The sequence below is a fragment of the Culex pipiens genome, chromosome 1 (genome assembly GCF_016801865.2).
Source record: "Culex pipiens pallens isolate TS chromosome 1, TS_CPP_V2, whole genome shotgun sequence".
Taxonomy (NCBI): domain Eukaryota; kingdom Metazoa; phylum Arthropoda; class Insecta; order Diptera; family Culicidae; genus Culex; species Culex pipiens.
The window spans coordinates 129749801-129776620 of NC_068937.1; the positions used below are offsets into that span (position 1 = coordinate 129749801).

Genomic DNA, 26820 nt, shown 5'->3' on the forward strand with positions numbered 1-26820 from the left:
CTACTTACCAAATCAAAACAAAACAGCTCGAGTAAACTAACTACCGGCAAACACTTGACCAGCCGACAGGCAGTCCACGACTGAAGTCTTCGTTCGAATCCCAAACAATTCGTAGACAGGCCACTATCGGTTATCGCACCATCAAGATAACGGCCAGTCCCGCGAGTACGTGCCCGTTCGGATCTGCCCCAAGATAACAACACCCAAAAACCGGTTAAAAATTGTGACGTATAATTCTCGCTCTTTATTGCCATTTTCATATCAAAGCGCGTATAAAAAATTCACACGAAAATTGTGTGTACGTATTACGGTTGGAATTGAAACCTCGTTAAAAGAAGTACGCTTATCGCCTAAGTACGGAATTGTTCCCTGTCTCTCGCTATTCGATCTTTGGTGTGTATTGCAAAACAATTTTACTCGAGATTCTCAGCTATCCCGCGCGCTGCTTCGCTGGCGGAAGTTCGTCTCGGCGACCGCTGCCAGCTCGGTGGCGGTTTCCTCCCCCGTCTGGTTGACCAGCTTCCGCAGGAATCCCTTCCGCTGCTTGAGCAGCTGGTGCGGGTGGCCAAACTCGACGGCGCGACCCGCGTCCATCACCAGCACCCGATCGCTGTCCATGACGGTGTGCAGCCGGTGGGCGATCGTGAGCACCGTGCAGTCGCCAAACTGGTTACGTATTGTTCGCTGAACCAGTTTGTCCGTCCTGGAATGGTGGGGAATGTTAGTATTAGGTGATTAGCTTGGGATATTGATTGGGTTTACTCCGGGTCTACGTTGGCAGTGGCTTCGTCAAGGATGAGTATTTTGTTGTTTCGGAGAATGGCTCGCGCCAAGCAAACCAGCTGCCGTTGGCCCATGCTGAAGTTGGAACCTCCATCGGACATCTTGCCATCGAGACCTCCGTCCATGCGACGAACCGCTTCGCGGAGCTCGACCTGCTCCAGCGCTCGCCACATGTCTTCGTCGGTGTGCTGCCCGAAGGGATCCAGATTCTCTCGGACCGTCCCCGAGAAGAGCACCGGATCTTGTGGAATGATTGACAGCTTCTTGCGCAGGTCGTGCAGCCCAAGTCCTCCAATGTCTAGGCCGTCGATCTTGATGATACCTTCGTTGACGGCTAGTCGGAACAGGGCTTGTATTATGGAAGACTTTCCAGCTCCCGTTCGACCAACGATTCCGATCTTCTCCTTTGGTTCGATCGCAAGTTGTAGATCTTTCAGCACGAGATCTCCTCCCGGAGAGTATCGCAACGAAAAGTACTCAAACTTGATCGCTCCCTCGTTGGGCCAATCCGAAGCCGGTTTCTTCTTTTCGTCCATCGTTTCCAGCGGAGGTTCCGGTTCAACCTCGGCGTACTCGACCACCCGTTCAACCGAAGTCATCTGGTTCTCCAGTTCAGCCGTCTGTCGCATACCCCACTGACACATGAAGATCAGGTTGAACACCTGCGTGATTGCGAGACCCACGTTTCCGCTCATCGCTGCAAAATTGATTCGTATTAATTTTCCCGCCCAATTGGCAGTGTTGCCAACTCGACTCACTGTTCTCCATCAGCAGAAAGCTGAACGTCACGGTGGCAATGTACAGCACGCACACCAACTCCAGCCACAGGGCGAAGGCACGGGTCGCCGCCAGAAACAGATACCAGGCCGAGGTGTTCAGGTCCTGATGCTTATCGAACTCGTACGCGAGGATTTTCTCCGCCCCAAAGGCCCGGATTGTCGTTAGGCCCTGGAAGGACGCGTTCGCGTGCGAGAAAATGGGACTGCGTGCTGAAATGAGAACCGTCGTCATTATCGTCACACTCTGATTAGGCATAATTGCAGTCGCTCGGACTTACTCTGCGCTTCGACCCGTTTGATACTGCGGGCCGTGTTGGTGTAGACGTGGCGGAGTCCGTAGAACAGCACCCCCATGACGGCCGTCGGCAGCAGGAGCCAGTAGTTGACGACCGCTACCAGGCTGATGATGGCGGTGAACTCTACGAAGAACTAATCACAAGATTGAAATATGATCTTCAAAACAACCCAAATAATTTCCCCTACCAAAATGCAATCCATCATGGCCGACGGTAGAAAGATGTCGATGCAGCCAATGTCCCGCGAAAAGCGGTTCAAAATCCGTCCCGAAGGGTTCGTGTTGAAGAAGAACATGGTGGCCCGGGTGATGCCCCGGAACAGCTGGTCGTGCAGCCGGATTGATGCCCGCAGGCAGAGGTAGAAAAAGGAGAAGGATCGGTTGAGCGACAGGCACAGCATGACGGCCATTGCTCCGGCGTAGGTGACCAGGTACTGTTCGCGGGTTAGCTCGGCAAAGACGGTTCCCTCCAGCTTGGACCGCACAGGGACGGAAGAGTTGGTCGAGTTTTGGCTGAGGAACTCCTCCTGGTTGACCCTAGAAATGATAATTAATTTTGAAATGGTCGCCATTTTTTTATTACAAAGTACTACTCGTGTGGGGTCGCCACTAATTCATTTCTATCTTAAGCAAGGATAGCTCGTAAAACTTGAAATCTTATCCCTTAGCTCACTCTTAATGCGCGTTCGCCTGGGAAGCAAAGCTGCAAAGTCATGTTTTATTCAAAGCGCACGACCATTAGCGAAAGCTCGCCACCCAAAGGGAGATAGCAGACATGGGCAAAGTGAATATCATATCGAATTGCCCCGGTATCCATCACTTTGAAACGTGACAGGAGCGTTCAACGCTCGGAATTAGCATAATCCCTACAGAAGTCTGTCCCTTTCACAAGGGGAAGAAGTGGAACATGTCAAAGTGCCTTCGGTGAGGGATCTCATTTTTTCCAAGTGCGTCGCAAATAGATTTTTATTCGCTAGCTTTACTGGGTTTTCTTGATGGACAGCCATGCGTGTCAAAACGCATTTCTGGCAGCACTTTTTTTTTGCATTGACGTTTCACGATTTCCAATATGGCGGCATGCGTTGCGTATTTTTTGTTGGAAGATTTACGAAAGCGAAAACTCGTTGAAGCGTTTACCTGTTTGGAAATTACATTTTATTTTTATGAGCTACCTTCTCAGAACATCTGAAATATTAACTCGAGCTGAACTCCGAAGTAGAGGTTGCCGTCCTTTTTGACCTCTTTATTTTCGCGCAATCAACCCTCACTTGTAATCTTCTTTGCGGTTAACCTTTTTCCGTCAGGTTGGTATTTCAAGCGTCCACTTGAGTTCAACAACAAGGTTATTGAAAGTGGTTTCAGTGGTTGATGAATTTTAAACAGTTTTCAAACACTTGACATAACCTCAAAACATAAAAAAAACTCACCACTGCGAGATGAAGTAATCGATGCCACTCATGGTTCCCTGGGCCAGCAGGAACAGCACCCCGACGGTGGTCACCAGAATGGCGCTTTCGACCGCCCGGAAGTAGCTCCGGTACACCGCAAAGCCGACCGTTCCGGTAATTTGAGATTCTTTGTTGGACTCCTGCGGTACGCCCGCTTTGCCGCCGCCGCCGCCATTTTGCAGCTTTCCATCGCCGTCGTCGAATCCGTCAAATACCATGCTGCAGGACGAGAAGGGCGACGGTTGGTACAGCGACTGATGCGAGTGGGCCATCCGGTGGGCCGGCGGCATGGCCGGAGGCTGCGGGGACGGCTCGTGGATGCGGTCAACCGTGAAACGTGGAACCGTACTCGGGATGAGGGGCTGTGGGGATGGAGAAAAAAAACAATTGAGTTTTGTTTGGGGGAGAAGCTATTCAAAAAGAACAAGGAAAATGAATTATCTGAAACGACAAAAAAAAACCATCCCTAATGAAGCGTAAACTGATCGCCAACGTTAATATCTCTGAACACAGGAAACACGTGTTTAGAAAAATATGATACACGAAAAGGCTTTTCGCTTCCCAAATAGAGCTTATCTGGTCATGACATAATAATACTGCTAACGCTGCACTTCTCAGACAAACAAACGTTCATTGAACATTTTCATTAAAAATCCTGTTTGAACTGTCAAATGCATGTTTATGAGCAGTGGTGAATTTAACATTTCTGTGGTGAGTTTCCCATCATTCAAATTGACGACGAGTTTTACGTCTGTTTGTCTTTGATTTCACGTCGTATGCATCGCTAGCGAAACACTCCGCAGTGACAGAAGCGGTGACCACCAACCAATTAATGTATCGCGCCATCTAGAAATTTAAATCGTGTAACTTTACCCTCAATTGACAAATCGAATTTCCCTTCCCCCGTCCCCCCTTCAATTTGAACTTTTCCGGAATGAAATTGCATAAATTTGGGTGGGTGAAACTTTTCGGCAGTGACTTTTCGTCTCCCCCGTGTTTGCACGTGTGTTTTCCGGTGCGGAAACACGATTAATTTCGGCACGGCTTCCTGGGGTGAAGTTTTACCGCCAGTAATGAAAAGGGAATTTATTTGTGTGGATGGATAAAGTTTGGCAATTGCGTTAGTTGCTCACTTTGTCAGTCGGTATCAGTGGTGAATTTTGAAGGAGGGTTGGATTGGTGGAAGCAGGGACAAATGGACGCATTTGATAGCCACCACACATTTCGTCAAGTGCGTGCGTTCACGACAAGGTGGCTCTAGTTAGCTGTGATTGATGAACTTTTTTTCAAAAAGTTACGTCTGATTGTCTGTGGTGGAAATTTGCAATGCGAGTTTTGTCGATGCTAAAAATAAATTTGATACACTTTAACGTGTTTTTTCTTCTTCTCTTTACAGGTAAGTTTTAAAATTCAATGATTTTTTCAAATAAACTGTTAAGTGCTAATGTAAGTATGATAAAAACTGAATGAACATTTTTTATGAGACGAAAACAATAGGGTCTTTCAGCTCTATGTTTTTTTTCTGTACAACGCTAAAATACATTACTTAAATCTATTTCTGATGACTTTTTTCTGATTTTATGGCAGTTTTAACCAATTCTAGACTTTTTTTTAGTAGTTCATATAAACATATGAAACACAATAGCTTATAGGACCTTTCAAAATAAAAAAAAACTCTAGAATTGAAGATAGAAAAAATAAATGAAATCAAACAAAATTAGAAAGCTTCATTAATTGATAAAAATTATGATTATTGAAGGTTTTGAAGGATTTAAATCAATCTTATGTTAAAAAAAACAATTTTCATCAAAATTTGAAAAACTGTCATTCAAAGTTTGGATACTCAATCTGAAAAATAACTTTTTTTTTTAATTTAATAATTTGTACCCTCACCTTGTCCTCTCCTTCCTGGGTCGCACCTTCCCCGTCCACGTACTGCTCCAGCTGTTCGCGCTGTTGTTCGCTCTGGCGGGCCAGCCGGGCCGCCTGTTGCTGGGCCAGTGTTGCCAGCAGTGGGTACGCGTTGGCCGCCTGCAGCTCCCGGTAGGGTCCCTGGGCCTCGATGGCGCCCCCATTCATCAGCACCACGTGCTCGACGTCCTGCAGGTACTGGAGCTGGTGCGTTACCAGCACGCAAACTTTGTCCTGTTTCGAAGAAGAAGAAGCAAAAACACTCTCGGATAATTGAATGGGAGGTTGGTTTTTTTCTCTTTCTCTGCGATCTGTTACATTTTTTATTAACGCGATAAAACGCGATTAATTAAGACTTTAGCGTACGTACGATGGCGTCCTTTAATTGTTCCCCGAGTGTCGATAATTCTTAGCGAAGGAATAATTCATTAGATTAGCTGGAATAACCCACCTTTAAGTAGTCCCTGATACATTGTTCGAAGAGGTGTTTTCCCACGTGGGTATCTACGGCAGATAGTGGATCATCCAACAGGTAGACATCAGCCTTTCGGTAGATGGCTCTGGCTAAACTGATTCGCGCTCTCTGTCCACCACTCAGGCTTATTCCTCGCTCCCCAACTATGGTCTCATCTCCCAAGGGTAACAGCTGGAAATCCCTCTCCAAGGCACAAACCTTGACCACTTCTTTGTATCGCTTGTCGTTGAAGTCTTCAACAAATACGATGTTGTTCTTGACGGATCCTTCGAAAAGCCACGGCTCTTGAGGGGCATAACTAACTGCGGATGCACTGATCTCCAGTCGACCTTCGTCCAGCTCCAGCTCTCCCAAGATTACCTGTAGCAGCGTTGACTTGCCACTTCCAACCGGACCAACAATGGCGCACAGTTTGGACTTTTCCACCGTCAGCGTTACGTCCCGAATTCCAGTCACTGTAACAGCAATGAGTTACAATCATGATCAATTCTACGTTATTCTCACCTCACCCTTGATGTGTTCGCCTTCAGCTTCTTTGTTCCAGCAAGCGGTTCCATTCTTCATAAACACTCCTCTTCTAGCGAAACCCTTCTTGTTGACGAATCTCTTACTCCGCGCCACAGCGGACATCATCTTCAACGGTTTGTCACGAGCAGCCACTCCGTTGGTCATTTTCACCCCATCCAGCAGTTTGAGCTCGCTTTCCCCCTCGTGATTCCCGTTGGCAGTCGGTTTCGGATCCAGCAGTTTCCGCTCGGGCAGCAGTAAAAACTCCTCAATCCTCCGAATCGATATCAGTCCCTCGGCCACCGAAGTCAACGCCAGTGGCCAAAAGTGCAGCATCGAGCTGTACAGCAGGTTAAAGTACGACGTGACGATGAACACCTTCTTGGCGGTGAACACATTGCCAAAGTAGCAGTAGCCGACCAAACTCAGGAAAATCGACAGTCGCGACACCAGGTTGAACGAGAGCAGGCCGGCCCGGATGAAGAGCGTTCCGCGGATTCCGGCCACCTCGCGGCGCCGGATCGAGTCCACCATGCGGCTGAAGCTGTGCTCCCAGGCGTACATCTTGATCACCTGGATGCCCTGGATGATTTCGTTCATGAAGCGAACCCGCCGATCGGTGCGGGTCGCCGTTTTCAGACGGAACGAGGCCGCCTTCTTGCCGACCCATGCTGTGGAAGAAGGAATACAGTGACATTTTTTAGATTTGATTTGGGTTGCCATTTGAACTGTTTTTTAACAAAACCGTTATTATAAAACATTTACACAAAAACATAATAACAGAAATTCAAAGAAAAAAAAAATTACAAAAAGAGATACCATTATTTATTGAAAAATCCTATTTGCAATAACAAATTTAAAATGTTGATGTGCTCCGTTTTCCACATTTAACAGATAACATTTTATTTTTTATATTTTTTATTTTATATTTTTTATAACATTTTATTTTTATAGTTTTACTTTGAAGCATTATTAAAATTCTTCAATTTACGTTTTTCGTCGATGTTGACGACCTTTGTTTGCTGCTATGTATCATGACCGGTAAAGATTTTTTTTTCTTAGCTATTTTGTTGTGAAATTATTTAATTTTCCTTTCATAATCGTATGACGAAACGACCTACTTATCACCGCCAAAAAATACGGGACTGAAAAGTACTTTTTGCAATTCCGTCGTGGAACTACTTACTTCTCCTGTCATTCTAGAACGAAGAAACGGCCTACTTCACGGAAAAAAGTAAATTCCATTTAATTTAATATTTTCACGTTTATTCTTTATGTAAACTAATGTCAAAAACATAAACAATGACTTATAAAACCCGCCATTTGGCATGCATGATTTTTTAAACCCGCCAAACAAATCGCAGCAAACTGGTGGTTGCTCAGGGAAAATGTCCTTGTCAAACATTTTCTGTTTTCTTTTGAAACGGTGGTGATTTTTCGGTGGCACAGTTATTCTTAATTTCCTTTTTCTCTAGATTGAAAAATGCTTAGTTTTCTGAATATTAAACGCGATAAATCGAGGAGGACCCTTGGGAGGACCATAAATATGTATTTTTTGTCAATATCCTCGCTCATCCTTTTGCACGCCGTTTCATAAGAAAACATAACGGCACTTTTGGACAGAGTTTAATATGTTACAAGAATGTTTGTTTTGGGTTTTGGTTGGGTGAAAAGCTAAAATTCACGTCAGAAAGCAAATCTTCCACCTCAGACCTTTTTTTTCATAATGCTATTCTTGCTCCAGTAGCAATGCAAAGGAAACTGAAAGAATCGGAATCTTTGCTCACTGTCTTGTCCGAGGCAAAACAAATATTGAAAAAAACTATAAAAGTAGTGCCTTGAACATTCTAAGAAAGATAAAAAACAACAATGCTTTCATTTAGTTAATTTTCAAGTTTAATCTTTGAGCCTAGTTTTTTTTTTCAATTCCACGTAAAATAAATTTTCAAGCGTGACAGATTAAGAGGTGTAATCGATTTCGAAATAAATTGGATTTTGAACGCAACACTACATACAAACACCCATCCCCCTTTTTTCTATAAACGTTTGTATTTGAGTTTTTATAATTTTAATAACATAATCTACTAATCATTCATCATCCATTCATTATTCTTCTTCATCTTCACTTTGACCTTGAAGAACATTTTTTTCATTTTCACACTGAAGCACCAAAGCGATCAGGACAAACTTCACCTTCCAAAATCCGTTCAACATCCGGAACCATAAAATTCAATTTTTGTGAGACTAACGTGATGAAAGTAGGGGTCCGGATTCCTAAAATAAATTGGCCACTTGTCCTGATTCCGGTGAAATCCTGTCTAGTTTAAAATCAGGACCTAAAAAATCTAAACCGTTTCAAATGCAAACAGAAAATGTTTGACAAGGACATTTTCCCTGAGCAACCACCAGTTTGCTGCGATTTGTTTGGCGGGTTTAAAAAATCATGCATGCCAAACGGCGGGTTTTATAAGTCATTGTTTATGTTTTTGACATTAGTTTACATAAAGAATAGTGCAAATGTTCCATTCTCATGAATTAATTCCTTCGTGGTTCTCAAATTCATGAACACAATTCACGATTACGGGAAATGATTTTTTTGTGTTGTCTCTACTAAAAATAACTCCTCGTCAATACAAGCGCTGAAATGGGTGCTGAAAAGTTGAACTTTTCAGCACTAGCATCGAAAAGTAATACTCTCCAATATAGTTTTGATTTAAACGGTAAATTGACTAAACACGTGGACAGTTGACTTAGCATTCCATTCGAAAAAAGGTTTTTTGCAATTCCGTCGTGAAACTACATACTTTTCTTGTCATTCTTGAACGACGAAATAGCCTACTTTTCTGTACCAAAAATAACAGAATCGAATAGCAACACTTTTCAAAATAAATGCTGAAAAGTTCTACTTTTCAGCACTGAAATCGGTGCTGAAAAGTTGAACTTTTCAGCACTTGTTTCGAAAAGTAACACTTTTCAACATTTTTTTGATTTAAACGATTTATTGACAAAATACATGAAAATTCGACTTAAAATTTCACTCAATGGGTGTTTGTCGAAATTGCAAAAAATGTTGTATGGAACTCGTTGCAAAACTTGATTTTTTCAGCACTCGTCGTATTTATCCAACTCGGTGAACCTCGTTGGATAAATGTACGACTCGTGCTGAAAAAATCCTCTTTTTGCAACTTGTTGCATAAACTACTATTTTGCAACTCGTTGCAAAACTGCATTTTTTCAGCACTCATATGTTTTTAAACTCGATGAACCTCGTTGGATTAATATACGGCTCAAGCTGAAAAAATCTTCTTTTTGCAATTTGTTCCATAAACTTCTATTTCAGCATCCATTTGAGTGCTGAAAAGTTCATCTTTTCAGCACTCGTTGCGAAAAGTAATACTTTTTGATACTGTTTTGGAGTTTGACACTTATATTGATGGCAAATAACATTCAAGAGGTGAACATACGTTTTTTCTACAAAGGGACCATCCATAAACCACGTGGACACTTTTTTGGGAATCTCAACCCCCCCCCCCCTTCGTGGACAATTGTCCATACAAAAAAAATCTTTTTTGTATGGAGCGTGGACAATCGCTTACCCCCCCCCCCCTAAAGTGTCCACGTGGTTTATGGATGGTCCCAAAACAAATCAATTAAAATGGTTTTCTTTTTTCTGGAATTTAAATGAAAACTTTCCAATTTGTTGCAAAACTTGACTTTTTTGCAGCTTGTTGCATAAACTACTATTTTCTCGATTCTACCCACGTAATGCAATCGATTTATTAAAGCTTACTTGCCAAACTCTGAGGTTCGATTTTAAAGAATACTTTCTGAAAACTTCACTTCTTAAAATTTCATTTATCTTGTTTAGTTTATGTTTGTTTTTGGTAGTATTTGGACTATTCTACCACCTCCTATCATTATTTATTGCCTATCTAATTTTTTCATGTTTTTACAGGCACTTTTTCAATTTTTTGCATGTTTTTTAACTTTTTCTGCTATAAAATGGCACTATTATCATTCAAATTATTTAAAAAAAAGTCAAAGTAGTTATGTCACAGACATAACCGGAATGGCGTAGACTACGTAAAGTTTAGATGTGTGCGTTTAGTGAGAATCAAATCGGGTAGCAAATTGTTTAACTTTCGACGCTTTTGAAAAAAATGATTTTTTTTGAAATTTTGATTAATTAACTTTTAGCATTTCTAGGCATGAATCAATACATAATTATTGATTTTTAAGATAAACGAGAGTATTGGATAATATTTTGCAAGAATGCTAAGAGCAGAATGAGGGGAGGGCAGAGAGGTTGGGGGCGAGAGCAACCTCAGAAAGCTGTGCATTCCGTCGCCCCCGAAGACCAAAATTTGTTCCTGAAATTTAAATTGAAATTATTGCAGCTCGCTTCCTCATCCCGGGTGGGACGAGGGATGAGGGCAACTCTTTCAACAGTTTGGAATTGGATACGACGCATTCGCGGAGAGCTAGTTGGATATCCTGATTGTTTCACAACCACGGCTTGACCCACGAGAGGCTTTTCGGCGGAAGGCAGCATGCGCGCGACACATCTTGTTGATGCCTCGTCCCGGGTGGGACGAGGGACGGGGAGTGAGGCAACTCCGAACCACGGCAACCACGAAAGATCCAAACGGTCCGGCCATCGAGAGGCAACTGGCTAACGGTGACGAAGAGAAGGCGATGCGCGCTTCTTTTCCAGTTCTGGTCCCTCTCTCTCCTGCTGCTGCTGCTCTGGTCTCTCTCCTGCTGCTGCTGCTGCTCTGGGCTGAGCTTTTCTGCTGCTGCTGCCGGTCCGACGTCTGAGACGTGAATGTTGGAATGAAAACTGGCGCACTTTCTTATATATGATTTCGGCCCGCTACTTCCCCTCCTTTTTCGCGACCGACACTCGGTCGCGTTGCTCGGGTGATTTTCCCCTCAAAATAGGTACTTGACATTCCCGTCCGTGAGTGGGAAGCGCTCATTTTGCTTGCAAAATCTCTGCATTTTGAAAACATTTTAAAACATTGAATTGACAAAAAAAGACGTAGTCTACGTCAAAAAATGCGTAGAGGCACCGTCTGGGACACTAGAAAAATTACTGCATACTTCATTTTACTTAAAATATAGGAAATTTTAGTAAAAAACACAATCAAAGTTGACCCCTGAAAAAATACATTTTTAGAAAACATTGGGAAAGTCACATAAAACAAGCAAAACTTCCAACTCATAAATTTTCTAAAATTTTAAGAGTTCTTCTTTCCAATGCTTTTGTAAGATCAAAAATTGGTTGAAAATTGATTTTTGGCGATTTTTTAAATCGAAGCCCGTCTAAAGGCGGGGTTGGGTTGTAGAGGGTTAAATCAGGTTTAATTCTGTGCAATGCGATTTTTAATTTGTTGTTTTTTTGGGCACGTTAACTTGTTAGAATATCACTTTATATCAAGTCCAGTAAGAAACAACAGGAGGTTATAAAAGATTCAAAGATAAAATAAAAAAAAATGTAGAAGGCCTAATGACTAATTTTGAAATGATCGTTTCAGAGCACTTTTGAAAGACGATAGTGTTGGTAGCATCTTCGCCTCCATCGGCAGATTATCGGCGATTTATCAAAATCAAAATTATTCGCTCTACAGCATTGCCTTGGCGTTCTCGATTGCGAGATTCCTACTCGAAACTAGGTGTTCGAAGGCTTGATTGTTGAGGCAATTGCAAACCTCTTTTTACACCTTAGCTTCCATCCACCTCGGGATTCGAACTGATGACCTTTGGATTGTTAGTCCAACTGCCTACCAGCGACTCCACCGTGACAGGACCCAGGGAGACGACTCCTACACCTGGACTGAGCTAACGACCTAACCTTTTTTTAGGTTAGTCCGGGGCCAACATTTACTTCCCGTCCGACGGAAGGCGTGATCAGACAAATCTCGTCTCGAAAAATGCCACCGGGACCGTCTGGGATCGAACCCAGGCCGACTGGGTGAGAGGCAATCACGCTTACCCCTACACTACGGTTCCCGGTAATTTATTTCAGCACTTATAAAAAATGTCCCACTTTCAAAGTCTAAAAATGAAAATTGGAAAAAGCTTTCTAAGCTTTTGATAAAAAAAACAATCACAGAAATGAAACATTGTGTTCTAACCTACATTCTCAGATCCATTTGAAGCATTTAAGAAATTATAGTTATAGACAGTGATAAATATTATAGATTATTCAAGTAAAATTTCGGTAAAGAATTCCTTTTAAGAAGCAGTCTGGACTGTGCTCCTTTCAACAATAATGGATATAAACTTGGCATCAACAACCAATGAAAAGAAGCCTCAAATAACTGCAAAGCAATTTGAACGTTTTATTTCTTCAAGCTGACATTTACGAACCAACCAGCAACATTAACTTTACAAGGATGCCATTGTCATTGCACTATGGCTGTGTGAAAGCTCGCAAAAGTAAAACTTCCTTTGGCTTTTCTCTGCTGCTGCAAGGCCGTTAAAGCTTACAAAGGTACAAACACTGCCACATTATTGACTGTTTCAATCACATTTTCCACCGCAATGTACAATGGGGCGGAAATTTATGAAAGCATATCCCTGTTATTTGTCGGTTTTCCCCCAGCCTCAGTAAACTTCCTCGGGTTGAAACCGCTCCACCGCAACAAGGAAGAGCGGAGGGTGCACAAATTTTCTTTGTTAAAGCTCAGTAACTCATAAAAATAAGGCCCACGGGTGAAAGTTTTTTCCCCCCCTCACCGCAATTCTTGGGTGGCCACAACGTGAGAAAGTGAACACAGTTTTGTCTGCTAGAAAATACCAGGCGCCTCCATTCGGAACACAATAAATTCCCTCGTGAAAACGAAAACGTTGAATATTCGCTTGGGTGCCAAACAATCGTGTGCAAAATTGAGGTCCTCAGCGAATGTTTCCAGTAAACCTTCAATGGACACGCAACTTTGCTGTTTCAGCCCGCGACTCATTCTGCCCACAGTTAAGAAACGAGGTTGGGGAAGTCCATAAAAAAGGCACCGGGCTTCCCAGCTAATAGTAGCGGAAAATAACGCCAACTGCGGACAGGTCGTAAATTAGGGACGAGTTTTCTAATTTATTTGCGACTGTCGAATTGTTTACGCGTGTGAAGGATTAGGGTATCTTTAAGCATGTGGAAGGTGCCCCAGTTTATATGGTGGCATGTGTGTGTGTGTGTGAGAACAAAAAAACGTATGGAGCTTTGTTGCAAGACGTGAGTTTTGGAAATAACTGGAAAATTACATAATGATTTTTTAATATTTTTTACCCACAAATTTCGCCAAATCCTCTTCCCGCAAAAAATATAATTATTTGCCAAATTTGCACACCGCACAATAACTGACTTGAGCGTTTGGTACGGTATGTCCACGCATCCTTCCTCCCCTGTTAATTCTGTGCAATGTGATTCGTTCACAGAATCAGTCTCTGCGGTTAAAACAACGCAGTAGACTTGCCTTCTTTGTTTTTATGCAATACATGTTCGGGGTTATTCGAACGTACTGCAATCATTAAAATAGACAAAAAAGGAATTTGATGCGTATTCTAATCACAAATTCTTACAGGATGCTTTCCTCGGATAGACTGTGTTTGTGTTTAACCCTCTCCCGCCCATGGTTACTCCAGAGCACCAAAACTTTGAATTCAAATATCTCGGAACTGACACAATTTTTCATGGTCATTTACGAGCATGGTGCTATAAGTTGCAGGTGTTTATGTAGAATGTATACTAACATCTCCCCAAATTTCATCAAATTTGGTTAAGCACAAGCAAAGTTACAGTGCGAAATGTAAACAAAAATGGGCCAATTTTAGGGAAATAAATAAGACCTGTTTTCGAAAGCCCGTAAAAATTACCAAACATAAAATTTTATGAAACAAAAAATGTTTTGCTATCATTTGAACCTTGGACAAGAACCCCTGTGATTAACATTGTAAGTTTGGACCGGTTTTGAGTGTTTTTCAACCTTTTTCATTTGGTGCACCAGAGCACCACCTAGGCATATGAGCAACTAAATATTCAGGAGCACTTTTTTCTAAATTACAGAAAAAGCTTATTTTTATCAAAACAAAAGTTTATAAACGTTTTGACTATTCATAAACAAGACAAAACATTGTTATTAGACCGATGGTTTTATTATTTTCCTCATTTTTCATGAAAATGGTTGTTTGTGGCTTTTGAATGAGCCGATCAAGGAAACCTAAAAATGCAGAGATTTTAGAATTTGTAACTCATACTTCAGAAATATGGTCTTACAGCAAAGAATAAGTAGTTTTTAACACATTTCGAAGCATTTTCAAAAAACTGAACCAATAGATTTGAAGAAAACTAGATTTTGTGATTTAAAAAAAGTTGCTCATCTTCCTGATGGTGCTCTGGTGCACCACTTCAAGTTCAACTTTTTTGCACCAATTCGATGTTTGTGGGTCAAAGTAAAGTATTTCCTGCATTATTGAACCAAAATTTAGCCATTTACTATTTTGATGATAAGCAAATAGCTCTGGGCGTTAGAGGGTTAATTAGATTAGAGCATTTCTCTGGCAGTTTGGTCAACGGTAATTTTTTGTATTTTTTTATTTAGATGAAACTTTGTGTGTACCTTTACTGTGACCAAAGAAGACATTTTAAATCATTAGTACGTCCTTACAACTTTTCATACAATTTTGGCAGCTGTGTATGGACAGACTATTAAAATATATTCAAAAATCTGTATCTTTAGAACGGATTTTCTGATCAATTTGGTGTCTTCGGCAAAGGTTCTCAGAAAAAACCCTCCACAACCTTTAGACGGGGAACCCTTAAAAAAATCAAAAAAATTAGGGTTGGACGTTTGACTTGTTTATGTGACTTTGCCAATGTTTTAAAACATGTATTTTTTTTTTTTTGGGTCAACTTTGGCTGTGTTTTTTTACTAACATTTCCTATATTTTAAGTAAAATTAACTATGCAGTAATTTTTGTAGTGTACCAGACTATGCCTATACGCATTTTTTTACAATTTAAATGATAATGGTGCCATTCTAGAGTAGAAAATGTTAAAAACAAGCAAAATTTGAGAAAGTGACTGTAAAAACATTAAAAAATTAGAAAGGCAAAATGTAATGATAGGAGATGGTAGAATAATGGGAAGGAAATCTAAACAGATAAATGCAAATCTAAATACTAAAAATAAAACAAGAAAAACATGAAACAAGAGAAGTAAAGTTTTTTCGTAGAACAAAAGTTCAAAACGACTCGGGGAAAAAAAAAATGGTCAGTAAAGGGTTAAGATGACAAAAAATGTCTTCTTAGGGGTAGGGGGGATAGGTTACAAAGGGACCGTTCTTTTATTACGTAACGGAAAAAATCGGATTTTTTGACCCCATCCCCCCCTCGTAACAAAATTTCCGTACAAATTTTAAAAATGTTGTATGGGGCGTAACACGGCCATCGACCGTCCTCCCTCCCATCTGCGTCACGTAATAAAAGAACGCTCCCAAAAGGGGATCAACATTTATTTGGCAGTGTTGCCAATTTAAAAAAATATATAAATTAGGAAAAAAATGGTAGGTTGAAAAACTAAAACTTTTATAATTTTTTCATGTAAAATCAAATGAACAACCATTGTTCCAATCTCCAATCAAAATTAAACTAATTTGGCGAAAATTTCTTGATACGTTGGAAAAAAAAAATTCAGAAATTGTCAAGCTTTGGCATGACTTCTATAGGTTGAAAATATCACGTATTTAACTAACAATGAATTTTAAGTGGCTATAACTTGAAAACAGTACACGATATCAAATTTCTGAAAAAATACAAAAATTTATTTGGTATACAATTTGTTCATATCAGAGGGACATTAGAGACAATTTTAGCAAACTTCAACGAAAATGAAAAAAATGTTATAAAATTTCTTAATCTCACAAAGATTAAAGAACAGATTTAGAAACCGAATTAGAATTCTGTTTATTTAAAAATACGACACGAATGCCATTGCAATGTTAAAGTGTCTTTAATAAAACTAATAATAATAATTTGTTAATTTTTGGGAGAATTCCTCAATAGATTTAACAGGAATGGTTTTTTTTAACACAAGGAATATTAGCTTTAAATGTTTTTATCTGTTCCAGGTTTCAAGAATAAATTTAATAGTTATATTTTTCGCAGATCACTTTAAATCCGTTATTATTGAAAACATGTGGCTTTTAGCATACAATATTGACCGAGAAAGTTATAAATATCAAATTTCCTTTTTTGCACCTCCGAGGCATCTCCCACCGGATCCATCAGAAGAAAAAAAGGGGTGTCAATTTACGGGATTAATGCCCCTCCTGGGATTACCTGTCCTTTCCCCAGCTACGGCAACCTTTTGCAAACCCCCCACATCGGATGCTACCGACCAAGAACACGTTTCATCAATATTTGAGCATTTCAAACACTTCACAGCTGGAGCAGTTTGACTATTTTGGGAAAGGTTTTCTTTTTTTTATTTCGGTTGCAGCAATTTACTGTATTATTTAAACAGTGTGGGGTCTTTTCGACGATTGCGTCAACGTCAACAATCCACTCCATCTTACCTTGCAGCGGGATGAAGCTCAGCAGGAACGCAATTCCAATCAGGCCGGCCACGCCAATCTCGCGGTAGATGAACCAACCGAGCACGACCAGCTCGATCGGACCCTTCCAGATGTCGTGCACGAAGCCGGTGGCCGTGTCGAATTTGGCCACGTCGTTGGACATTAAATTAATCACCTGTCCGGTGAGGCCGTCCGTTCCGGCCGCCTTCGTGATCCGGAGGGCCTACGGGGGTAATTTCGGGAGAATTGTATCAGAAAGCTATCTCAACAGGCGTTGGGCTATTTGGTGAACTGAAATTTTGTAATTTTTACTTTCTACAAGAATACTAAATCGGCACATCCCTGTATACAACATTCGGGTTCGCAGAATCGCCGACTCTTGCTCACTTATTCATTCAAGCCGTTAGTCCCATTTCACGTTTATGGCGAACCCAAATGGACAGGACACCGCCAGGCCACGGGTCGGTTTTGTGTCGGATGTGACCGGTAGCAGTGTGACACCGTCACATAATTCATTCAATCGGACACGCGGCGAAAACTGACTGACAGGATGAGCTCTTCTGATGGTGAGACCTCTCCGAATGTCGTGTACATTAGAGCTAGCTTCCCGAGGGACATCTAGAGCGTAGATTTGGCAATACCTTTTTGTACAGCAACGAACAGCACGCCACCCGGATCTTCATGCCAATCTGGAAGATGTACAGAATAAAGTGATGGAACACGGCGACCGGAACAAACGAGCAGGCCACAATTCCTCCCGCGTAGTAGTACGCTTCGGTTTTGCTGATCGTGGTCTGGCCAGGGGCAAAGTAGGACACCAGTCCGCCAAGGCACAGCGGCTGCACTATTCTGCAAGAGCAATGTTAACCTTGAGTGACAATCCACTTTTCAGGATATCCCTTTTACCTCGAAAACGAATCAATAGTCGTGTACATGAACCCATTCGCCAAAATGGTCCACCCGTAAATCGCCACAATCACCCGCAAAAAGCTGGGCCTGTCCTTCTTCAACTCCAGCTTCCAGCGATCCTCAAACTGGTACGACAGCTGTTCGCTCTGGTGAGCCGACAGCGTTTCATAGATATCGGCCTCATCGATCGGTCGCTTCAGCCCCGTCCGGAACAGGTTCCTAAGCCACCAGAACGTGTACCGGGACAGACCGTTCGCCTTGGTCACCGGGTTCTCCTCCCGGCGCATCTCGTGGATGCTCGGATCTTGCGCATACTGGGTTGGATTCATCGTCGGCGGGGTGATTTAGCTGGACATTTCACTCAGTCAGTCTGCCGGAGCGAGTTTAATCCGACTCGTGGCCAATTTGGCGCGATGAGGTAGAATGAGGATTACACAATATTGCCCGCGATGTGGCTGATAATGGACCTGCAATAAAGAGGGATATGCTTTCGTGTTATCTGCCGGTGGATTTACGAGCGCAGGAAATATTCACGCGGTCAGTGCAAGGGAACCTGCTTTGCGTGATTAATGTTAAGAGTTCTGAAGCTATCGTAAGCCTTAAGTTTTAGATATTAAAAAAATATAAATATTTAGCAATTTATTTTCTAAATTGAATTAATGATCATAATTTACACAAAAAGTTTTCAATAAATCTTCCAAGACAAATTAAAATGGAACAAATGAATTGGGTAAAAATTAAAGTCAATGTTGTTACGGCCTATTAGACATAACCAGAATGGAGTAAGATAACGTATTTTTTGTTAGTTTAGAGCAGTGTTTCTCAACCGGTGAGGAATTCCCCCCTGGGGGGGAATTTGGCCATTCTAGGGGGGAATGAGGGTTCAATAGAAATTCAATGTCTTAAATCATTATCTGACACATTCTTTGCAATTTTTAGTTGCTTTGATTAGTAATAACAACATTTTTTTCCCAAAAAAATAATTATTAAAGTTTAAATTTCTGTGAATTTGGACATTTCTTGAAACAATAAAATGATTCTTTTTAATATTTCTCAGGCATTTGTATTTTTTGGACACAAGTAGATTTTTTTGACAGGTTTTTTTTCTGTGAGATTTTTGTACACCTTTTAACAAGAACAATTTTTGAAAAAAAATTTGGAAATTGAAAAAAAAAGTTTTTCAAATATTATTAAAGATTGTTTGAATTCTTCACATTTTTGAGAGTAATCTGTCTTTTGCCACATATAATTATTAATTTTATTTAATATTTGTACATCTATTATTTTATAAATGTATTTATTTATTGTAATTTAAACGAAAAGAAGCCTAGAATAGTGGCCTTTCTTGTTCTAGAAAAATTGATCAAATCTCGATTAAATTTTCAAAAGGCCCTATCTGCATAGGAAACCCATGAGGGATAGGATGTTTTGAAAATTTAATCTAGAAATAAACAAACAATCTATAGAAATCAAAGCTGCGTTGTCTGTAAGTTTTTTTAATTAAAATAAAACGTTTTCAAATACCTGCTATAGTTTATTGCGTAACATACACTTCAATTTGTTATGAAAATTGTAATCTTTCTATGGGTGTATCCCATTTGGCATAATGCCATTTGGCATAATGCCGTTTGGCATAACGCCGTTTGGCATAATGCCGTTTGGCATAATGGACGTTTGGCATAACGGTCATTTGGCATAATGGCCATTTGGCATAATGGTCATTTGGCATAATGATGTTAAAATTTCAAAATAAAGTTAATAATGGAATTGCTTTAAGAAGACCATATTAGGTTGTGATAACTGCCGGCGAAAGCTGATTTTTTTCTTTCCTTAAGATTATTTAAAAACTGCTGGCTACACAGCAAAAAAAAAATTAATTTTGGAAGGTTGAAAATTTGGTAGGTTGAATATTCCCGCTTTTTTGAGTAATATTACATAAAAAATGTGTAAAAATGTGAACCTGATGAATATTCATCAAAAACTGATGAATATTCATCAATTCCTGATGTAATATTAGACATTTTTTTCGACACAAAATCTGTCACCATTTCCTGATGAATATTACCATCATTTTTTTTCTGTGTATGGGTGCCCAGAACTTGAAACGTTTGTTCAAAACGTTGCTCCACATGCTGAATATTGTTCCCAGGGCTATTTTAAGCCATTGACCCCTAGATTGAGCCAAATATGTTCGACATTTATGAAGGTAAATACTTCCTTTAAAGAAAGGGACACTTTCTAAGCTTGCGACAACTGCACAGAATCAAAGTTGAATTTTGGAAAGTTGAAAATTTGGTTGGTTGAATATCACCTCTTTTTGAGTAATATTACCTAATTTTTTTTTTAAACATGTGAACCTGATGAATATTTATCAGAAACTGATGAATATTTACCAATTTCTGATGTAAAATTAATCTTTTTTTTTTACTCAAAATCTGGCACCATTTCCTGATGAATATTACCATCATTTATTTTCTGTGTGCTAAAAAATTTTGAATTTTCCTTCTAAAACTGAATTTTCTTCATTAAACAGGGGAAAATGGGCTTCAATTGTGGTCACAACTCAAGCGAGTTTTCCCTTCTTTTCAAAAAATATTCACCCATATCAGCAGTCAAGAGAGTTTTCCCTTCTTTTAAGAAAGGAAAATTCAACTCATGTTAGTAGTTATCTCAAATCAAAGAAAGTTTTTGCTTCTTTGAAGAAATGTAAATTCAACTTGTGTCAGCAGTTATCACAAGTCAAGAAAATTTTCCCTTCTTTAATGGAGAGAAAATTCAAACATATAGGGATAATTCAACTCGTGTTAGTAGTTATCACAAGTAAAGAGAATTTTCCATTATTTAAAGAAGGAAAAAAAATCTCACTGACTTGTGATGACTACTGACACAAGTTGAATTTTTCTTCTTTAAATAATGGAAAATTATCTGTACTTGTGATAACTACTAACACGAGTTGAATTATCCCTATATGTTTGAATTTTCTCTCCAGTCAAGAAGGGAAAATTTTCTTGACTGCTGACACAAGTTGAATTTACCTTTCTTTGAGAAGTGAAAACTTTCTTTGATTTGAGATAACTACTAACATGAGTTGAACTTTCCCTTCTTTAAAGAAGGGAAAAATCTCTTGACTGCTGATACAAGTTGAATTTTCCCTTCTTTAAAGAAGGGAAAACTCCTTAGGGCTTTTGTTAATTTGATTTGGTTAACCGCGGTGGATTTTCTTGAAATATTTCGAACTGTCAAAAATCCACCAAAGGATCTACCGGTGGATATTTTTCTACCACAGTTTTTTGTGTGATCAATGTGGTAGATGTTTTGGTGGATTTTTGACAGTTCGAATTATTTCAAGAAAATCCACCGCGGTTAACCAAATCCAATTAACAAAAGCCCTCTTGACTGCTGATATAGGTGAATATTTGTAAAGGAAGGGAAAACTCGCTTGAGTTGTGACCACCGCTGAAGCGCATTATTCCCTTTTTAATGAAGAAAATTCAACTTTTATCAGCAGTTGTCACAAGTCTACAAAGTGTCCCCTTCTTTAAAGGAAATATAAACCTTGAGTCAGCAGTTGAAAGTTCAGAAAAAAATGACCCGCAGCTTTTTTGGGTTAGATCCAAAGCTGAAGACGGTGAATATGTTTCTACGTATATGACAAAGTGGAATGCTTTACATTCGTGTTTACATTTCAAATAAAAATCTCAGTTTTGTGTATATTTGAATGGAAGTAGCGCCACTTGCTGATAAAATATTCAATTAATATTTACCCTGTAATATGAATGAGTATATATTGGTAGGATGTAACAAAATGAGCGAATTTTGCGTTCATTTCAGGTCATGATTCCCTAGATGCACAAAGCCCGAATCCCAAATATGAGCTTGATTGATTGTGACAGGACCTGGCGCTTTGACTTTGAAATTTAAATGGGATTTAAACCCGTATAATCGGTGCGTTTTGGTTTTGAGTTTTTAGTCCCTTATTGATTATTGAATTTGACCTCATAGTTCGTGTTCCAGGGAGCAACCCAGGAACAACCAAGGAACCGAAGAGTGTGCCAAGATCCGTCAAATATTAAGAATGTTACAGATTTTATAACACCACCGCTGAAAACATCAACTTTTTCTTTAAGCTCTTCGGCCAGCACTTGCTGCTACTGCAGAAAATATTGAGGCAGCCTACTCTCATGTAACCACCCACTGAGAATTTTGCTTGAGCCTCGACTCGATTCGGGCTCGATCTCGAACCAGATCGACTCATGGCTCGAGCCAAAATTCTCAGTGGGCAAGCAAGCTGCCTGAAGAACTGAAGAAGTGTTATAAATTCTATAACATTCAAAAAAGTGCATCGTTTTCTAAATGTTAAGCTTTTAAAATGTACTAAAAACTGCTGTCCTCATTCAAACTGTAGTGCCGATTGATCCCAGTCTATGGAATTGACATAATTTTGAAAATTTAATACCATTATGCCAAATGACCATTATGCCAAATGGCCATTATGCCAAATGACCGTTATGCCAAACGTCCATTATGCCAAACGGCATTATGCCAAACGGCGTTATGCCAAACGGCATTATGCCAAATGGCTTTATGCCAAATGGGATACACCCTCTTTCTATAAACCTAAAAAAAATTAATTAAAGAAAAATTAATTGAGCAATTCTCTACCAAAACCGGAAATGGATTTTATTTGTATTTTTTGATTTGGCTCAAACTTTGTGGGGGCCTTCCCTATGACCAAAGAAGTTATTTTGTGTCATTGGTTCACCCATACAAGTCTCCATACAATTTTGGCAGGTGTCCATACAAAAATGGTACTTACATATTCAAACAGCTGTAACTTTTAAGTGAATTTTCTGATCAATTTGGTGTCTTCGGCAAAGTTGTAGGTATTGTTGAGGACTATTGAGAAAAAATAGGTACACGGAAAAAAATTGCAGATTTTTTAATCAACTTTTTTTTCACAAAAACTCAATTTCCCAAAATACATATTTTTTTGATTTTCGAGAATTTTTGATATGTTTTAGGGGACAAAAACCCGCAACTTTTGAGCCATAGAGAAGCATGGTCAAAAAATCTGCAGCCGAGTCATGATTTTTTTGAAAAAATTGTGATTTTTGGAAAAAATCGAAATTTTATGCAAAAACAAATTTGACGTAATTTTTTAATGCAAAATTGAATTTCAAATCGAAAAGTATTTACGGATTTTTTACAAAAGGCTCTGTTTTCAAGATATAGCCACCGAAAGTTTTATTTTAGCGAAATATTTGCAGTTTTTCGATTTTTAAAAATAGTGACTACACCCAAAACTGGCAGCGCTAGTCTGAGAGAATGATGGTCTCGAGTCGAGAGAATAGTGGTACCATTCACGGACGCAGAGAACACAGCTCGAGATGGGCGATAGAACTATTCTCTCGAGGTTCATTTGCAAAAAAAGTTCATCCGTCAAACAAAAAACCATAAGTGTCGACAACGGGAATCGAACCAGAGACCTTTGACAAACCAATCCAATGACTTAGCTGCCTCGGCCACCACAGCTTGGTGACCAAGGAGAAGTCAGAAGTCGATGTATGACACTTGTTGGAGATTTATTGATTCAACTAACGAATGAACTCATTTGTTATGATGGTGTGAGTTGGTACCATTATTCTATCGATTTTGGCACTGAGCCCTCAATAAATTTTGAGATAACGATTATCTCGACTCTGAATTTTGGGTGTAGCATTTTAAATGGGCGTAATATTCAATGTTTGGCCCTTTTTAAATGTTAGTATTGATTTAAATATTCAAAATATTTTTTTCGAAAAGATCGGAAAATTTCACGAATGTTTCATGTATTAACATTGAAAATCGGACCATTAGTTGCTGAGATATCGACATTAGAAAATGATGGGTTGTTTAGGTGAGACTTAGAAAATTTAAATTTTTGTGTTTCTTTTTCTTAAAGTGGCTGTATCTCAGTAACCCGAGGTCCAATCTTCAATGTCTCTTAGACAATTTTATAGAAAATTTTCTTAATTTTTTCAATTAAAATATTTTCAGAAATGGTCACACAAAATAGCTTATTTGGTCATAGGAAAGGCCCCCACAAAGTTTGAGCCAAATCAAAAAATACAAAAAATAATTATGGTCGAAATCAGCCGATTTCGTAGAGAGTTGCTCATTTGTGCATTGATACCAGTAAATTAAAAGGGGGGGGGGGGGGGGGGAGGGTGAAGTTCTTGCAAATCAGTCAAGGGTGGAATGGATCGCAAAAGGATGAGAAACACTGGGCTTTAGAGAAAGTCAAGACATCACCAAGGCACTGTAAGTTTTTTGATATTTGGCTGTGTTAGCATTTTTTATTATGTTTTATGTTGCTATAAGGGCATTTTTTGCACTGAAGTTTGATGTTTTTCACAAAAAATAAACTTTAAGAGGCTGTATTTCTTCCCCAAAATCATAAAAGGGAAATTGTAGAAAATTTTCTCGACCGTCCATTTTTTTTTAAATGGCACAAGATAGCACACAAGCAACGATTTGCCGAAAACTACAACGTGAAAGCGGTGCATTTTCTCATTTTTTTGGTAGAAATTTGATTTTATATATTAAAAATAGAACCAATTTTTTATTGTTTTCGAAACATATATTTTTTTTAAATTGGCAACACTGCAAAAAGAACTCTAAGCTTTTTTGAGCTATACAGAAAAAAAAATCCTGTAAATTTACATTATTTATCATGTACCAATAATTATTATTATAAATGAAGTATATTTACATTAGATTCATTAATTTACATTGGTTTTGTTGGCATTATTCAAATCAACTAATTCTGATTGCCAAATGGGATTGAGAAGCTCGATTTGGATTGCAGTAGGAAAAGGGTGTGGCCTATGTTCTATTTTACAATTATTGAAGCGGAAAGCAAAAGGAAATTCTTATTTCAAAAAGATGTTTCACAGGTAGGGGTAGCAGAGCCAAATACAGACTTTTTAGGATCTTTTGCCGGGACAGATTTTTTAATTTGTAGAGCCTGTACAAAGCTCAAGCAATATCAAAACTTCGTCGCAAAAATGTACACCCATACAATTCAGCCCTGTACTTAAATCGAAAACAAATTTGAATCACCATTTTCTACAACTTTGTCAAAGACACCAACTTGATCAAGATTCCGTTTTCAACATAGACGAAGAGTAATCAAAACTCTGTAAGAAACGCAAAATGAAGTTTGTATGGGAAAAATCAAGAAAAATTTATGAAAAACTCAAATTTATTATGGTTTTGTCTACAGGGCGCGCTATTTCCATCAAAATATTCTCAAAAGTGAGATTTTTATTGGAATTTAATTTCTACAAGTTTGTCGAACATGTCAAAGCTTTTAAACTCAATCCTAAAAGGTTATTAGCGATAATTTATTAGCGTAATTTTTGTATGAATAACTTTTTTTTTCACCAACGTTAGGCTCGGATATAAATGGGTTAATCTTAAACAATTTCGATCAAAATTTACACAGATGCTCAAAATAACCCACACTACCGTTTTCCGCTTGTGGTTATTTTTTCTGGGCACCCTAACGGACAGTTATCAAAACTAAATGAAGTTATGTATGGACGAACTAGTTATGATACTACTCACAAAGTTCAACAACAAAAATCTCCAATAAAATTGTTGAAAATTGAAAAAAAAAAACATGGATGCAAAATGTTTAAAAATCTAAACAAAAATAAACATTAGACGCGATTCCACAAGTCATTCGCCTCCACCCACGCAGTATACACCATTAGAAGCTCATTCATCACGAGACACATGATGGCATGGCCGTTTTCCCCAATACCGGCTCACACTGGTTTGTCTCAAAGATTACGTCGCTGACCGCGGACACGGCGTTCTCCCCAATGCCAATGTCGAAAAAGAAATAATCTCCTCGCGCCTGAACTCAGCTGAGAAGAGTCAAGGTTCCAGTGGTTTAATTTCGCGAGACGGCTCTTTCTATTTCGAGATTATTTACGGAAACAATAAAGTGAATAAATTTTCTAGGTTAATTATTTCAATTGAGAAAAATAACATGATTCTAAAAATATCAAATAACTAAAACACTTGCGTTGGCAAACTGCCCCAAACCATCAATAACCGAAGGTATTGTGGTGTTTGTACAAACAGAAACGGTCGCAATGTGCGCTGTGCCATGTGCGCAATACACAACAACCCGAAACCGTAAAAAGCAAAACATAAACAATCGCCGATTCCGCCATCACAAACACAAGAATGATGATGATTGGCGAAAAGTGATCGCTCGTCGGCGATGAACCTAACTTTCTATTGAAACACGATCCGACGCTGACCGCGAACGCGCAAACTGATAACGGTCAAGGTTGTTTGTAAATATTACAGTATTTTGTTGCGTCACGCGCCGCTTTGCGCGCGGTTCTGCACCCGAACCGAACGTTTAGTGCAAGTTTTGCAACAATTTAGTGCAGAGTTTGCGTCAACGAGTGGTTACAAACACGTGTGCATTATCACTTATACGTTTCGGCCAACTTTCTAGTCATCTTCAGGGTGACATATCGATACTTATTTGGTTTTCTTCAAAGTGCTCACCAAAATCAAATCGATTGTTAACACTATATCAATGTCATAATGATTGAATGAACGAACTCGAAGAATCTTCACTCTCACTAATCAATACTGTTTGTGCTGCGCAACATCCAGCGTTTCAGACAACGTGGTTGATAGTAGCACTGCTCGTTGAAATCACACAATTTTTAGAAGTTCACTGTCAAACTGGTGATAATCGACGATTGGTCCAGACCGTGAAGAATGTGCCGCGCCATGCGGGTTCCCATTAAGTCCAATCGACTCAGTTCAATTGGTCTCAATTAGTTGGCGTGGTCGTCGTCGTTCTTCTCCTTAATGACACAGGCAAGCGTGTCTCAACGTCCTCCGAAGGGATGAAACCTTCTCGTTACAATGTGCTTACCTGCTATCGCAACAAAATCCTAAGAAGAAAGCTTGTAGTCAACCAACAAACGCCGATAAGAGGCCTCTACACTCTCTAGTCAAGAAGATCTTCCCGTTATCTTCCTGCAATCTTGCTCGAAGAACTTCGCGACAAACTGACGACGACGACGACGGGAGTATCGCGGAAAAAACACGCGAAATCCGCACCGAATAT

At 39.6% G+C, this 26820-nt stretch overlaps 2 protein-coding genes across 8 annotated transcripts in view; one reads left to right on the top strand and one right to left on the bottom strand.

Annotated features, from left to right (window-relative positions):
• Window positions 1–26820, top strand: part of LOC120424276 (uncharacterized) — a 120125-nt gene that overhangs the window by 71209 nt on the left and 22096 nt on the right. The window lies entirely within an intron of this gene.
• On the bottom strand, window positions 209–26820 carry LOC120424246 (probable multidrug resistance-associated protein lethal(2)03659). The gene is made up of 13 exons (XM_039588310.2): window positions 26626–26820; window positions 17673–18142; window positions 17408–17615; window positions 16767–16989; window positions 6201–6869; window positions 5668–6146; window positions 5199–5450; window positions 3285–3667; window positions 2046–2394; window positions 1841–1991; window positions 1542–1772; window positions 763–1480; window positions 209–703 (listed from the first exon to the last, which is right to left on the bottom strand). The coding sequence occupies exons 2-13, from the start codon at window positions 18002–18004 to the stop codon at window positions 427–429; spliced, it is 4272 nt and encodes a 1423-aa protein (XP_039444244.1). The 5' UTR covers window positions 18005–18142; window positions 26626–26820; the 3' UTR covers window positions 209–426.